At 40.3% G+C, this 13,512-nt stretch overlaps 1 protein-coding gene across 1 annotated transcript in view; it reads left to right on the plus strand.

The window, feature by feature from the left end:
- The window catches only part of SORD (sorbitol dehydrogenase), a 51,546-nt gene that overhangs the window by 18,704 nt on the left and 19,330 nt on the right, over positions 1-13,512 (plus strand). The window contains exons 3-5 of the mRNA XM_069765799.1: positions 2,416-2,449; positions 4,341-4,505; positions 12,334-12,493. Coding sequence (XP_069621900.1) covers positions 2,416-2,449; positions 4,341-4,505; positions 12,334-12,493 — 359 coding nt within the window. The remainder of the gene's footprint in view (positions 1-2,415; positions 2,450-4,340; positions 4,506-12,333; positions 12,494-13,512) is intronic.

Consider the following 13,512-nt stretch of genomic DNA (forward strand, 5'->3'; position numbering starts at 1 on the left):
GGAATAATTTAGAAACCAAATAAAATGATTTTTTCAGGGAGAATTTAGAAAACAAATAAAACAAAAAATAGGCTTTCTAGGGCCCACTGAGTGAGAGATGACGCACACAGGAGTCAGGAGTGGCACACAAGCCCAGAGGCCAATATTAATCTCCCACTGATTGATTTATTGATTTTTTCAGGTAGAATTTAGAACCCAAATCAACCCAAAAAATAAATAGGCTTTCTATGGCCCACTATTTGTGAGAGATGGCACGCTCAGGACTGGCACACAAGCCCAGAGGCCAATATTAATCTCCCACTTTTTTTTTTTTTTCCAGGGAAAATTTATAAACCCAATAAAAAAAATAATAAATAGGCTTTCTATGGCCCACTATCTTGAGAGAGAGAGATGGCACGCTTAGGACTGGCACACAAGCCCAAAGGCCAATATTAATCTCCCACTGATTGATTTATTGATTTTTTCAGGTAGAATTTAGAACCCAAATCAAGCAAAAAAATTAATAGGCTTTCTATGGCCCACTGAGTGAGAGATGGCACACACAGGAGTAAGGAGTGGCACACAAGCCCTGAGGCCAATATTTTTCTCCCACTGATTGATGTTGTGATTTTTTCAGGTAGATTTTGGAACCCAAATCAAGCAAAAAAATAAATAGGCTTTCTATGGCCCACTGAGTGAGAGATGGCACACACAGGAGTAAGGAGTGGCACACAAGCCCTGAGGCCAATATTTTTCTCCCACTGATTGATGTAGTGATTTTTTCAGGTAGATTTTAGAACCCAAATCAAGCAAAAAAATAAATAGGCTTTCTATGGCCCACTGAGTGAGAGATGACACAGACAGGGATGGCACTGTAGCAGAAATGCCAATCTTAATCTCCCACAAAAAAAAAAAAAAAAAAGGAACTGTCCTTCAATTACTATCTCCCTGCAGTAATCTCAGCCAGGTATGGCAGGCAGCAATAAGGAGTGGACTGATGCACAAATTAAATAAAAAGTGTGGACAAACAAACAAGATAGCTGTGCAGAAAGGAAGAAACAAGAGGATTTGTGCTTTGAAAAAAGCAGTTGGTTTGCACAGCGGCGTACACACAGCAATGCAGCTATCAGGGAGCCTTCTAGGGCAGCCCAATGAGCTACAGCGCTGAGGAAAAAAAAAATGTAGCTTCCACTGTCCCTGCACACCGAAGGTGGTGTTGGGCTGTGGAAATCGCTACAGCACAAGCGGTTTGGTGGTTAATGGACCCTGCCTAACGCTATCCCTGCTTCTGACGAAGCGGCAGCAACCTCTCCCTAAGCTCAGATCAGCAGCAGTAACATGGCGGTCGGCGGGAACGCCCCTTTATAGCCCCTGTGACGCCGCGGACAGCAAGCCAATCACTGCAATGCCCTTCTCTAAGATGGTGGGGACCAGGACCTATGTCATCACGCTGCCCACACTCTGCGTTTACCTTCATTGGCTGAGAAATGGCGCTTTTCGCGTCATTGAAACGCGACTTTGGCGCAAAAGTCGCGTACCGCATGGCCGACCCCGCACAGGGGTCGGATCGGGTTTCATGAAACCCGACTTTGCCAAAAGTCGGCGACTTTTGAAAATGAACGACCCGTTTCGCTCAACCCTACTCCAGAAGCGCTGATTACGTTCAGACATAGAGGTGATCTGCAGATGAATAGCAATTAAATCCCGTGTAGCTGGCTTACTAGAAGGACGGCTATAGGGAGAAAATGAAGATATGTTCTCCCTGCAGCCGCTGGCTTCCAGCCATCAGGGTGGTTCAGGGTGCTGTTATAGTCACCACTCTTTACACAGTAAGCGCACTGAATCCCTCCTTGGTACATTGATTGATAGCCTGCTTTGCACACACTCTGCACACATGCTGCAGAGCAGGCTGACAATATAAGATGCAGAAGAGTTATTACGGAGCGCTCACAGTATAGTGAAGAGGATACAATAAATTAACAAAATATTTATCCCCGTATCCACCATCGCTCCAGAGCTTCTGGTAGTCTTCCCACTCTTTAGTACCTGTCTTGCAGTGATAACATTCAAAGTCCTATTCCATGATGTATGCTGCAGACAATCACTGTCATTTGCTATGGGAGCACAATCAGCATGTGACTGCTGAGGCCAGTGATCGGCTGTAGTGACCATCTGAGGGTAGTTGGCATATAATCACTGTAGGGCAGCCAACAAAGACTAGCAGGGCCACCAATTCTGGCTCGGGAAGGAGCAGCTGATGATTTAACAGGTGAGTGTAAGTTACTTTGTTACATTCATACGTTTCCAACTTTCTGGTCAATTTTCAAAAATTGCAGATTATCAATTTAAAACTGCCTGTAACAATAAGATTATATAAAGTAACCACTGTAACATCTAAATTTGATTTTCTTTCTTTTAATCACTTTTGGATACTAGGAAAATCGGCCAGTTCCTGAACCAGGCCCAAATGGTGAGTGTCTAATCCTATGAAATGAATAGCATGGTGGTAGATGATTCTTACGATGGCTGTATAATCGATGCTCACACAGCATAATAACAGGGTGACTGGTGTTCCATTAAAGGGGTTGTCCAAGATCAGAAAAACATGGCTGCTTTTTAGAGAAACTTTGTCATGAAAGTTCTCCTTAGCACTGTGTCGAATTTGCCGGAGGTTTAGGAGGAACTTTCAGTAAAGACGTTCCTGATCTTACCATCCATTACTTTTCATATGAGTAAATTGAAAAAAGGTCAAAAATACTTTTTTTTTTCGGAAATAAAAGTAAAAAAAAAAAGAAGGTAGCCAAACCCTGTTAAGATTTGCAATGCATTCATTTGTCAGTGGCCACCCCTCTTTCTCCACTTCCGATAGACATTTCTTTTATCAGCTGAAGTCTTTCCCAAGAGATTTCAATCAGGAATATAGGGGGAATTCGGTTAAATTGCCACGAATAGAAGAACCAGGCATATCAAATTATTATGCCTAATCCTTTTGTCTCCTCAAAAAAATAAGTTGCTGTCAGAGGTTTCTGCCAGCAGCTTAATCTACTGTCCCTACTGAAAAGAAAGTGATATCAGAAAATGATCTATTGTTTAAATCAGTTTTTTGTGTTAAATGTATTTTTCTTAAATATTTGGCAATATTTTTCCCATAACACAATTTGCACATTTACACTATGAGAAGTAGATCCTGTATTTTATGTAGACCCATCTAATGAGTGTGTGCAAAGATTATTGTGATGGAAGAGGAAGCAGGGGAGCTGTGACATTATTTATTGTTATGGGTGGATTCTTTGGTACCGTATCAGCTTTGTATAGAGATTTTACCTGTTATTGTAATCCAGTCTCTGATGATAAGGAAACTGTAGTAGCTTTTTGTGAAAGAATAAGAAGTATGGCCTCAATTCATCATTTGTGGGGGGTTTTAAAGTCACATTCCTTTTAATGTCTTATGGTATTAGTTGCCGATTTTGGTGCCAAATTCATCAAAATGGTGCATGGGATCCATGAATTTGGCATAAAGAAAAAACGAGCTTGCTTCGTCTCTTAAACCATTTTTGTGACTTTTGGTGTCTAAAGATGCACGTTGATGCCTCAAGTCACAAAAACTGAGTCAAAATTTTGGTGTACTCGTAAATGCCTCGGGAGAGGGGGCTAGATTGAAGTTCTGCCAAATTTTGTGACTTTTTAAGAAGTCGCAATTGATAAATCAAGCGAGAACATATGGAATTGCTAGGTTCTACCTACAAAGCAGAAATAAAAATAAAAAAAGATGCAAATAGAATAATGAACTGAGTGGAAACAAAAAAGGGCACAACATTACACAAAAAAACGGGAAAACTGGGGCATTATTTTCATTAAATGTGTGTGTATGTGGTGTTTAGTGTTGATGTATTATACTCGCCTACCACTGCTCTCCGTTGACCACCTCCATTCTGACCCTCTTCTCGGTGACATCACTTCTACGATCTCTCTGAATCGTACTGTGCTCTGTGCAACATGGAAGAATCTTTTATCATGTATGTCTATGGAGCGTCAGAGCGAGACTCTGTAGACTTACACTGTAATAGAGACTTCCGGCTCTCGCATAGAGTTACCCAGATGTTCTGATGAGCCGTGACGTCACTGAGAAGAGGAGCAGAGTGGAGCTGGATACCGGAGAGAGTGACGGTTGGTGACCATATTAATACACTCACTACATTACATGCATATACACACATTTAATGAATGAAAATATTCATGGGAGGGCTTCTCTGTCACACACACCTAATATAAAAATGTCATTTTTTGAGGATATATTCCCTTTGAAAAACAAGACCTTTCCCGATGTAAAATAATTTTTTTTGAATCCCATTTATTTGTAGATGTCTTGCTGCAGATGCATTCAGTTGGAATATGTGGATCAGATGTGCATTACTGGCAACATGGTCGCATTGGTGATTTTATAGTGAAAAAACCTATGGTTCTTGGACACGAAGCCTCTGGGACAGTGGTAAAAGTGGGAGCCTCAGTGACCCAACTAAAACCAGGTACACAACAGTGATGATTACCCACTTAAATGAGTATTATTCATTTTTATATGCATTTTTCAAAACATTTGTAGCATAGATTAGTTACTGGAAGTTTCCTGCATTCCTATACAATGTTGATTTATTATTTGTGACATGTTCCCACAGAATTGGACAGTGCGCACTCCCTAGAAATATGCTAAGTGTACATTCCTCTACTGGTCCAGCATGTACTTCTGGAATACTTCCTGGTGCAGAGATGTGCACGTAGACTTAGTCATTTATAGGGAAATGGCACTGACGGACATATTCCCATCTGTGTTAACAACTGCATTGCTTCACTGCAAAGCTACTATTATGAAAATGATGGAATGCTGCCACGTACAGGATGCTTGTCTAGCTTTTTTTATTACTTTGAGGCAGATGCACAAATGATAGAATGGAAGAAAAACAGCAGCAAAACAGTTTCTTTCTTTCTAAAAACTGACACATAAGGAAACTAGATGGACTTTAGGTCAATTATGTAACAGATTTGTTTTTGGCATTAATTCCAATTGCATGTTCCTATAAACAGAATGGACAAAGTGACAAAATGCAAGTGTGAATTTTGCCTTAGGGCTCTTACAGATATCCAATACAGTGGAGAAAATTAGTATTTGATACACTGCAGATTTTGCAAGTTTTCCCACCTGCAAAGAATGGAGAGGTCTGTAATTTTTATCATAGGTACGCTTCAACCGTGAGACAGAATTTAAAAAAAAATCCAAAAAATCACATTGTACAATTTTCACATAATGAATTAGCATAAAATAAATATTTGATACAATAGAAAAACAGAACTTTAATTATTTGGTACAGAAACCTTTGTTTTTGCAATTACAGAGGTCAGGCGTTTCCTTTAGTTCTTGACTGTTTGCACACACTTCAGCAGGGATTTTGGCCAACTTCTACATACAGATTGTCTCCAGATCTATCAGGTTTGGGGCTGTCACTGGATAACATTGAGTTCCAGGTCCTTCTATTGGGATAATTTTTGGAGACTGGCTAGGCCACTCCAGGACGTTAAAATACTTCTTACAGAGCCACTCCTTAGTTGCCCTGTATGTGTGTTTTGTTTCATTGTCATCCTGGAAGACCCAACCACAACATCTTCAATGCTCTTACTGCAGGAAGGAGGTTACTGGCCAAAATCTTGCTATACATGAACCATCCATGCTCCCTTTAATACAGTGCAGTCCCCCACCATGCTTCACTTTTGGGGCAGTGTTCTTGGGGTTGTACTCATTCTTCTTCCAAACACGGCGAGTGGAGTTGATACCAAAAAGTTCTATTTTGATCTCATCTGACTACGTGACCTTCTCCCATGCTTCCTCTGGATCATCTAGATGGTATTTGGCAAACTTCAAATGGGTTTGGACATGTGCTGGCGTGAGCAGGGGGACCTAGCTTGCCATGCAGGATTTTAATCCATGATGGCGTAGTGTAAACTGTAATGTCTGAGACTCTGGTCCCAGCTCTCTTCAGGTCATTGACCAGGTCCCGCCTTGTAGTTCTGGGCTAATTCCTGACTTTTTCAGAATCATCCATGCCACATGAGGTGAGATCTTGCATGGAACCCCAGACCGACGAAGATTGACAGTCATCTTGTGTTTCTTCCATTTTCTTTTTTTTAATCAAAAATTTTTTTATTGAAAAGCTGCAAATACAAATTTTCCATCTTTCAAATAACACACGTGACATAATATTTCTATAGCATAATACATAAACAAAATAACTCAACTTCAATTCCCTAAACCACCCAAATCCCAACATTCCAGAGAGGACCATTTTCAGAGCAGTGCTAGAATAACAGAGTATAAAAGTCACATATCGGGGGAGAAGAAGGAAAAAACAGGACTAAAAATTAAGTGACAGCATCATAAATATTCTATCTCTAATTAGAGGATTTGTGGGCAGCCCTGGAGTATCCAACCAAGGACTCCATATCTTTTCAAATTTAGGAATAGAGTTATGTTTATGATAGACTCCTCTTTCCAACCAGATTATATTATGTATCCTTCATTGTAGTTCCCCCATAGATGAAGGTTGTGTGTCTACAAGGTGAAATGCAAGAAACCAGAACTAACATCCAGATAGTAAGATCACATGACTAAAACAATCACTCATTTATGACATGGGCTTGTATGTCAAGAAAAGGACCTGGAAATTTGCAATTATTACCTCTACAATTTATTCTCTGGTTTTCACAGGAATCTGAAACACTTTCATTCCATAATAAAAACGTTTGGATGATTAAGGAATTTTTCAAAATAATAATGCATATTTCCACAAAGAAAAAAGTATTAGCACTTTTTCTTCAGGAAAGGCATATCAGCTCAAATATATGACCTGCAAACAGTTTAATGTCAACTTGATTTGACATTTTTTAGTGTAAATACAGTGGGTACAGAAAGTATTCAGACCCCTTTACATTTTTCACTCTTTGTTTCATGGCAGCCATTTGGTAAATTAAAAAAGAGCATTTTTTCTCATTAATGTACACTGCACCGCTTCTTGACTGAAAAAAAAAAGAGAAATGTAGAAATTTTTTGCAAATTTACTAAAAAAGAAAAACTGAAATATCGCATGGTCATAAGTATTCAGACCCTTTGCTCAGTATTGAGTAGAAGCACCTTTAGAGCTAGTACAGCCATAAATCTTCTTGGGGATGATGCAATAACTTTTTCACACCTGGATTTGGGGTTCCTCTACCATTCTTCCTTGCAGATCCTCTCCAGTTCTGTCAGGTTGGATGGTGAATGTTGGTGGACAGCCATTTTCAGGACTCTCCAGAGATGCTCAATTGGGTTTAGGTCAGGGCTCTGGCTGGGCCAGTCAAGAATGGTCACAGAGTTGTTCTGAAGCCACTCCTTTGTTACTTTAGCTGTGTGCTTAGGGTCATTGTCTTGTTGCAGGTTGAACCTTTGGCCAAGTCTGAGGTCCAGAGGACTATGGAAGAGATTTTCATCCATGATATCTCTGTACTTGGCCGCATTCATGTTTCCTTCAATGGCAACCAGTCGTCCTGTCCCTGCAGCTGAAAAACACTATAGCATGATGCTGCCACCACCATGTTTCACTGTTGGGATTGTATTGGGCAGGTGCTGAGCAGTGCCTGGTTTTCTCCACACATACCGCTTAGAATTATCACCAAATAGGTTTATCTTCATCTCATCAGACTAGAGAATCTTATTTCTCATAGTCTGGGAGTCCTTCATTTGTTTTTTAGCAAACTCTATGCAGACTTTCATATGTCTTGCACTGAGGAGAGGTGGAGTGCTGCAGTGATAGTTGACTTTGAGGAACTTTCTCCCATCTCCCTAATGCATCTCTGGAGCTCAGCCAGAGTGATAATTGGGTTTCTTCTTTACCACTCTCACCAAGGCTCTTCTCCCACAATTGCTCAGTTTGGCTGGACGGCCAGGTCTAGGAAGACTTCTGGTGGTCCCAAACTTCTTCCATTTAAGGTTAATGGAGGCCACTGTGCTCTTAGGAACCTTGAGTAAAGAAATTCTGTTGTAACCTTGGCCAGATCTGTGCCTTGCCACAATTCAGTCTCTGAGCTTCTTGGCCTGTTCCTTTGACCTCATGTTTCCCATTTGGTCTGACATGCACTGTGAGATGTGAGGTCTTATATAGACAGGTGTGTGCCTTTCCAAATCAAGTCCTATCAGTTTAATTAAACACAGCTGGACTCCAATGAAGGAGTAGAACCATCTCAAGGAGGATCACAAGGAAATAGACGGAATGTAACTTAAATATTAGGGTCTGAGCAAAGGGTCTGAATACTTATGACCATGTGATATTTCAGTTTTCATTTGTTAATAAATATGCAAAAATTTCTACATTTCTGTTTTTATTTATTTGTCAATCTAAATTTATAAATGACCATTTTTATACACGCGAGTAAAATAATATATATATAAAATATAATGTGCCTGGTCAGGAATGAAAAGGATCAGTCTTGAACTAATTTAAGAAAATAACATTTAGCATACCGGTCCTATAAAATAATGTTAGTCAATCAGAACAATTACTAATTTTAGAGTTTACTTATTACATAACCCTGAAATTGCTACAACTTGAACAATGGTCATACATTTAGAGTAAGAAATATAAGCATCAGTTGCACCTAATTAAGCACTCCCTTAACCTTTTTCTGCCTAAATCAGTTAATGTGTGTATGGTGTATTGTTAGTGTGTTAACATACTCACCTATCACAGTCATCTCTGGGATCCAACACCATTCTCCTGTTCTAAGTGACATCACCGCTCTTCAGAAGCTCCTGGTCACATTTTGCCCTGCGTGACCCACAAGTGACTCGTACAATGTAAGCCTATGGAGTGTCAGAATGAGTCACTATAGACACTGATATTTTTTCTTCACCAATAAAATCATAAAAAATCTTAACAAGTTTGGTATTACTGTAATCATATTGACCTGAATAATCATGATGCCACGTAATTTTAACCACAAAATGTACAGTGGAGAAAATCTGATACACGGACGATTTTGCAAGTTTTCCTATCTACAAAGAATGGAGGGGTCTGTAATTTTTTATTGTAGGTACACTTCAACTGTGAGCAGAATCTAAAAAAATCCAGAAAATTATATTCAAAATTGTTTGAGTTTTAAATAACTAATTTGCATTTTATTGCATGAAATAAGTATTTGAACACCTACCAACATGCAGGAATTATTACTCTCACAGACCTGTTAGGTTTTCTTTAAGAATAAAATTTTTGCTACCCAGCATCTATATGACATGCGTATGCAATGCATATGCAGTGCGTTTTTAACATACTGTATATACACGTGTATAAGCCGAGTTTTAAAGCACATTTTTTTGTGCTGAAAATTCCCCCCTCAGCTTATACACAAGTCATTGTCCCAGTTTATGGCAGAGGAGAGGGAGCGGCGGAGCAGCGGGTCACAGAAGGCAGGAGCCAGCAGCTGTGGTTAAAGCCTGTGCCCGCTGCTAAAGAGAAATAAATATTCACTGCACTGGCATTGAATAGTTATTTCTCTTATAGCATGTGCACAATTGCAGTCGCCAGCTTTCAACAGCTGCTGGGCTCTCACAGGTGCCCGATCATTAAGGTAATAAATATTCACCTCTCTCCACTCCCATAGGCTGGAAACAGGTGAATATTCATTAGCTTAATGAGGGGGACACGTGATCACCCAGCCGCAGGAGCTGCGCGAAGCCAGAACGAGATGCAAGGGCGCACTGGGAAGGTAAGTAGGATTTTTTTTTGTTTTGTTTTTTAATGCTTTTCTCATGGGGGCCATATGTACAAGAATGGGGATGAGGAACCACAGATACAAGGATGAGAATAAGGAGCCACGCATACAAGGATGGGAATAAGGAGCCACGCATACAAGAATGGGAATAAGGAGCCACACATACAAGGATGGGAATATGGAGCCACGCATACAAGGATGGGGACAAGGACAAGGATGGGCTTCTGTGCCCGGTGTCATTCCCCCTTCTCTATTGCTATTTGCCATCTTCACCTTGTTATTATTGCCAGGAATGCTGCCTTGGACACCTGCCCTATTCTATCAGGTTGTATGGGTTACCTCACCTTGTTCAGGTTGTTCTCCATAGGGCTCCATAGGGGTCTTGTTGTATGAGGGATTCACCATATCTTTTTGTGGATCCCTTGTATGCATCGATAGACTAGGCAGCTTCTTGCATATATATATATATATAGGGGGGCACCGTGGTTGACCTTATTTTGGGTCTGGTTTTCATTCATTTTTGTACTTTGTAGTGCAATTTTTAACTGTTTTTATGACTTTTGTAGTGTTTATGTGTGGTGTTATAATAAAATTGTTGTGTTTTGCTATTATTTGCGGTGATCCCTTCTTTCGTGCATGCTATTCTTTTCTTGTTGGTTATGCATACAAGGATGGGGACAAGGAGCCATGCAGACAAGGATGGGGATAAGGAGCCATGCATACAAGGATGGGGATGAGGAGTCATGCATACAAGGATGGGGATGAGGAGTCATGCATACAAGGATGGGGACAAGGAGCCATGCATACAAGGATGGGGATGAGGAGTCATGCATACAAGGATGGGGACAAGGAGCCATGCATATAAGGATGGGGATGAGGAGTCATGCATACCAGAATAAGGATAAGGGGACAATGCATACCCGGCTTATACACAAGTTAATATGTTTTCCCAGTTTTTTGAGGCAAAATTAGGTGCCTCGGCTTATACTCGGGTTGACTTATACACAAGTATATATGGTAATCTTTTACGTACTGTAATCCTCTGTCATTTAAATTTGGTTGTCTCACTAATAAAACAATCTTATATACAGATAGATAGATATCCTGTAAACATTATTTCACAAGCACCCCACATATAATAAACATGCACACTTTAGTGCCTTTCATGTATCACTAAAGGATGTTTATCCTTATTTAACCTATTAAACAAATAATTAAAAAAAATTATGTAGGGTCCCCCCTATTTTTTTATAACTGGCCAAAGTTAAGCAGCCAGCTACGGGCTTATATTATCAGGCTGGGAAGGACCCTGATTATTAAGCCCTTCCCAACCTAAAATGCAAGCACGTAGCCACCCCAGAAACTTTTTTTCTGTGGGTGTGTCTTTTACTTTTTAAATACTGGGTTTGTAATGGGGGTGTCTGATAGATACCTCTCCATTACTAACCCCAGGGGTTATAGCTCTCATCAACCACAAGTACCATTACCCCAATTGCCACCGCACCAGGGCAATTATGCTTAATTAGAGATGTTTACCCCTTTCTGAGACCCTCAGGAAAGTTTTAACTACAATAAATATTTTTTTCCTATTTTCTGTTGTGTAAAACTGGGTAAGAAAAATACAGTAATCATGTTAAAGGCAATCAGCCAGCAGATTTTTTCTATGTAATCTGAGGGCAGCATAAGGTAAGGGTTAAAACACAGAATTCAATGATGTGTCACTCTTCAGGCTGTGTGCTGTTGTTTACTTACATTGAAGGTTTTATCACTAGGACATTATCACTGACAGGACTGATGTGCATGTGACTGTTCATCTGACTCCGCCCCTACTGTGATAAGCAGCTTTCTGTCAATAGGCTATGTACATACAGAGCCTGGTGTGGGCGGGTTTAGCTTTTTCAGCTCTGCTGCACTGCTAAATCTAGAATCTCGGATTGTGTCATAACGGCTGCACCCAGGAAACTAAGTGATATATTGTTGGATTCAGCTTCTCTTTGCATACATCATGGTGTTCTTAGAGGAGGTAGCAAAAACTTGCTGACAGATTCCCTTTAAATGGACTTGTCACTTTCTCACTGGGGGTTTAAGTCTGTCAGGTGGTGCCGAACTTGATGAATACTGATGCTTATATGCATTTTTACACTGGGAATGTCTATTATTGAGAAGATGGATTTTTATTATCTACTGAATCTTTTCCCATAAATCTTTTGCTGCTAAATTATATGTTGCTCAAAAGTAGGATAGTGAATACAAAATAACAGGTTTCCTTTCAGTTGCTGAATATACGAAATAGTCATTTCTAAGTTACAATATTAAATTACAACAATTCTGGTTCCAATTATTTCTCCCAATTTGCAAGACTCTCAAATAAAAAAAAATATTCTGCCTAGCCAGGTGATGGCCGAGGGTCAGGAGTTATATTACCTGATTTCTCTCATTCAGAATTCTAGTAAAGTTGGATGACAAACCCTCTAAGAGCTAACTGTTACATTATATGTGATTTTGATTTGATTGGGATTATCTACACAATATATATTGAAGATGTTGCATGTGTGGACATTGCAGGTGATCGAGTGGCTATTGAACCAGGCGTTCCAAGAGAAAATGATGAGTTCTGCAAAAATGGGCGCTATAACCTGTCTCCCACCATCTTTTTCTGTGCAACACCACCCGATGATGGGAACTTATGCAGATACTATACGCACAATGCCAGCTTCTGCTATAAGTAAGGACGCTATCAATTTGGGAAATGTTATAATTTATTTTTCATGTCATTCAACAATTATCTGGCCTTTTCCTGCTTTTCAAAATGATTGTAAAAAATGTGATGTTTTTTTCATGACATGTTTTTACCAATATTTCAAGTGGTTTGATTTTGAAAAAAAAAGAAACTAAGATTCATAGGAAAGGTTATAGTGAAAAATATCATCTAAAATACATTTTCGTAAAAAAAAAACCCACTAATCCCAAAAATTCTACAAACACACCGAAAACTAAAGAGCTGGATAGGTAGACTTTACAATAACTTACTAAAGAATGCGCCAAATAATATTGAGCAATAAAGAAAGGAAAATGTGCAAAGCCAGAGTTTAAATGGTTGTCCACAGTTTCTTCATTTGAACAATGGGCTCAATGTATGCTTTCAAAATGATAAAAATCACATACTCATCAACTGATCTTCCAACACTCCTCTGTGCTATGGCTGAAGTTCCTCACCAGTGCTCAGGGATCATTACTCATATATATTTACTAGCTATTGAACCGGTTCTATGCCTGGGTGGCGAGCATTTATATTGCTATATGGTCTCCATCCTGATATGTGCTGCCCCATCCTGCGTCCCCATCCTGTCATGTGCTGCACGCATCCTGCGTCCCCATCCTGTCATGTGCTGCTCCCATCCTGCGCCCCCATTCTGACATGTGCTGCTCCCATTCTGCACCCCCAGTCTGACATGTGCTGCACCCATCCTGCGCCTCCATTCTGACATGTGCTGCACCCATCCTGTGCCTCCATTCTGACATGTGCTGCACCCATCCTGCGCCTCCATTCTGACATGTGCTGCACCCATCCTGTGCCTCCATTCTGTCATTTGCTGCTCTCATCCTGCGCCCCATCCTGTCATGTGCTGCTCCTATCCTGTGCCCCAGTTCTGTCATGTGCTGCTTCCATCCTGCGCCCCCGTTCTGTCATGTGCTGCTGCCATCCTGCGCCCCCGTTCTGTCATGTGCTGCTGCCATCCTGCG

This window comes from Ranitomeya imitator, chromosome 4 (genome assembly GCF_032444005.1).
Source record: "Ranitomeya imitator isolate aRanImi1 chromosome 4, aRanImi1.pri, whole genome shotgun sequence".
NCBI classification, from domain to species: domain Eukaryota; kingdom Metazoa; phylum Chordata; class Amphibia; order Anura; family Dendrobatidae; genus Ranitomeya; species Ranitomeya imitator.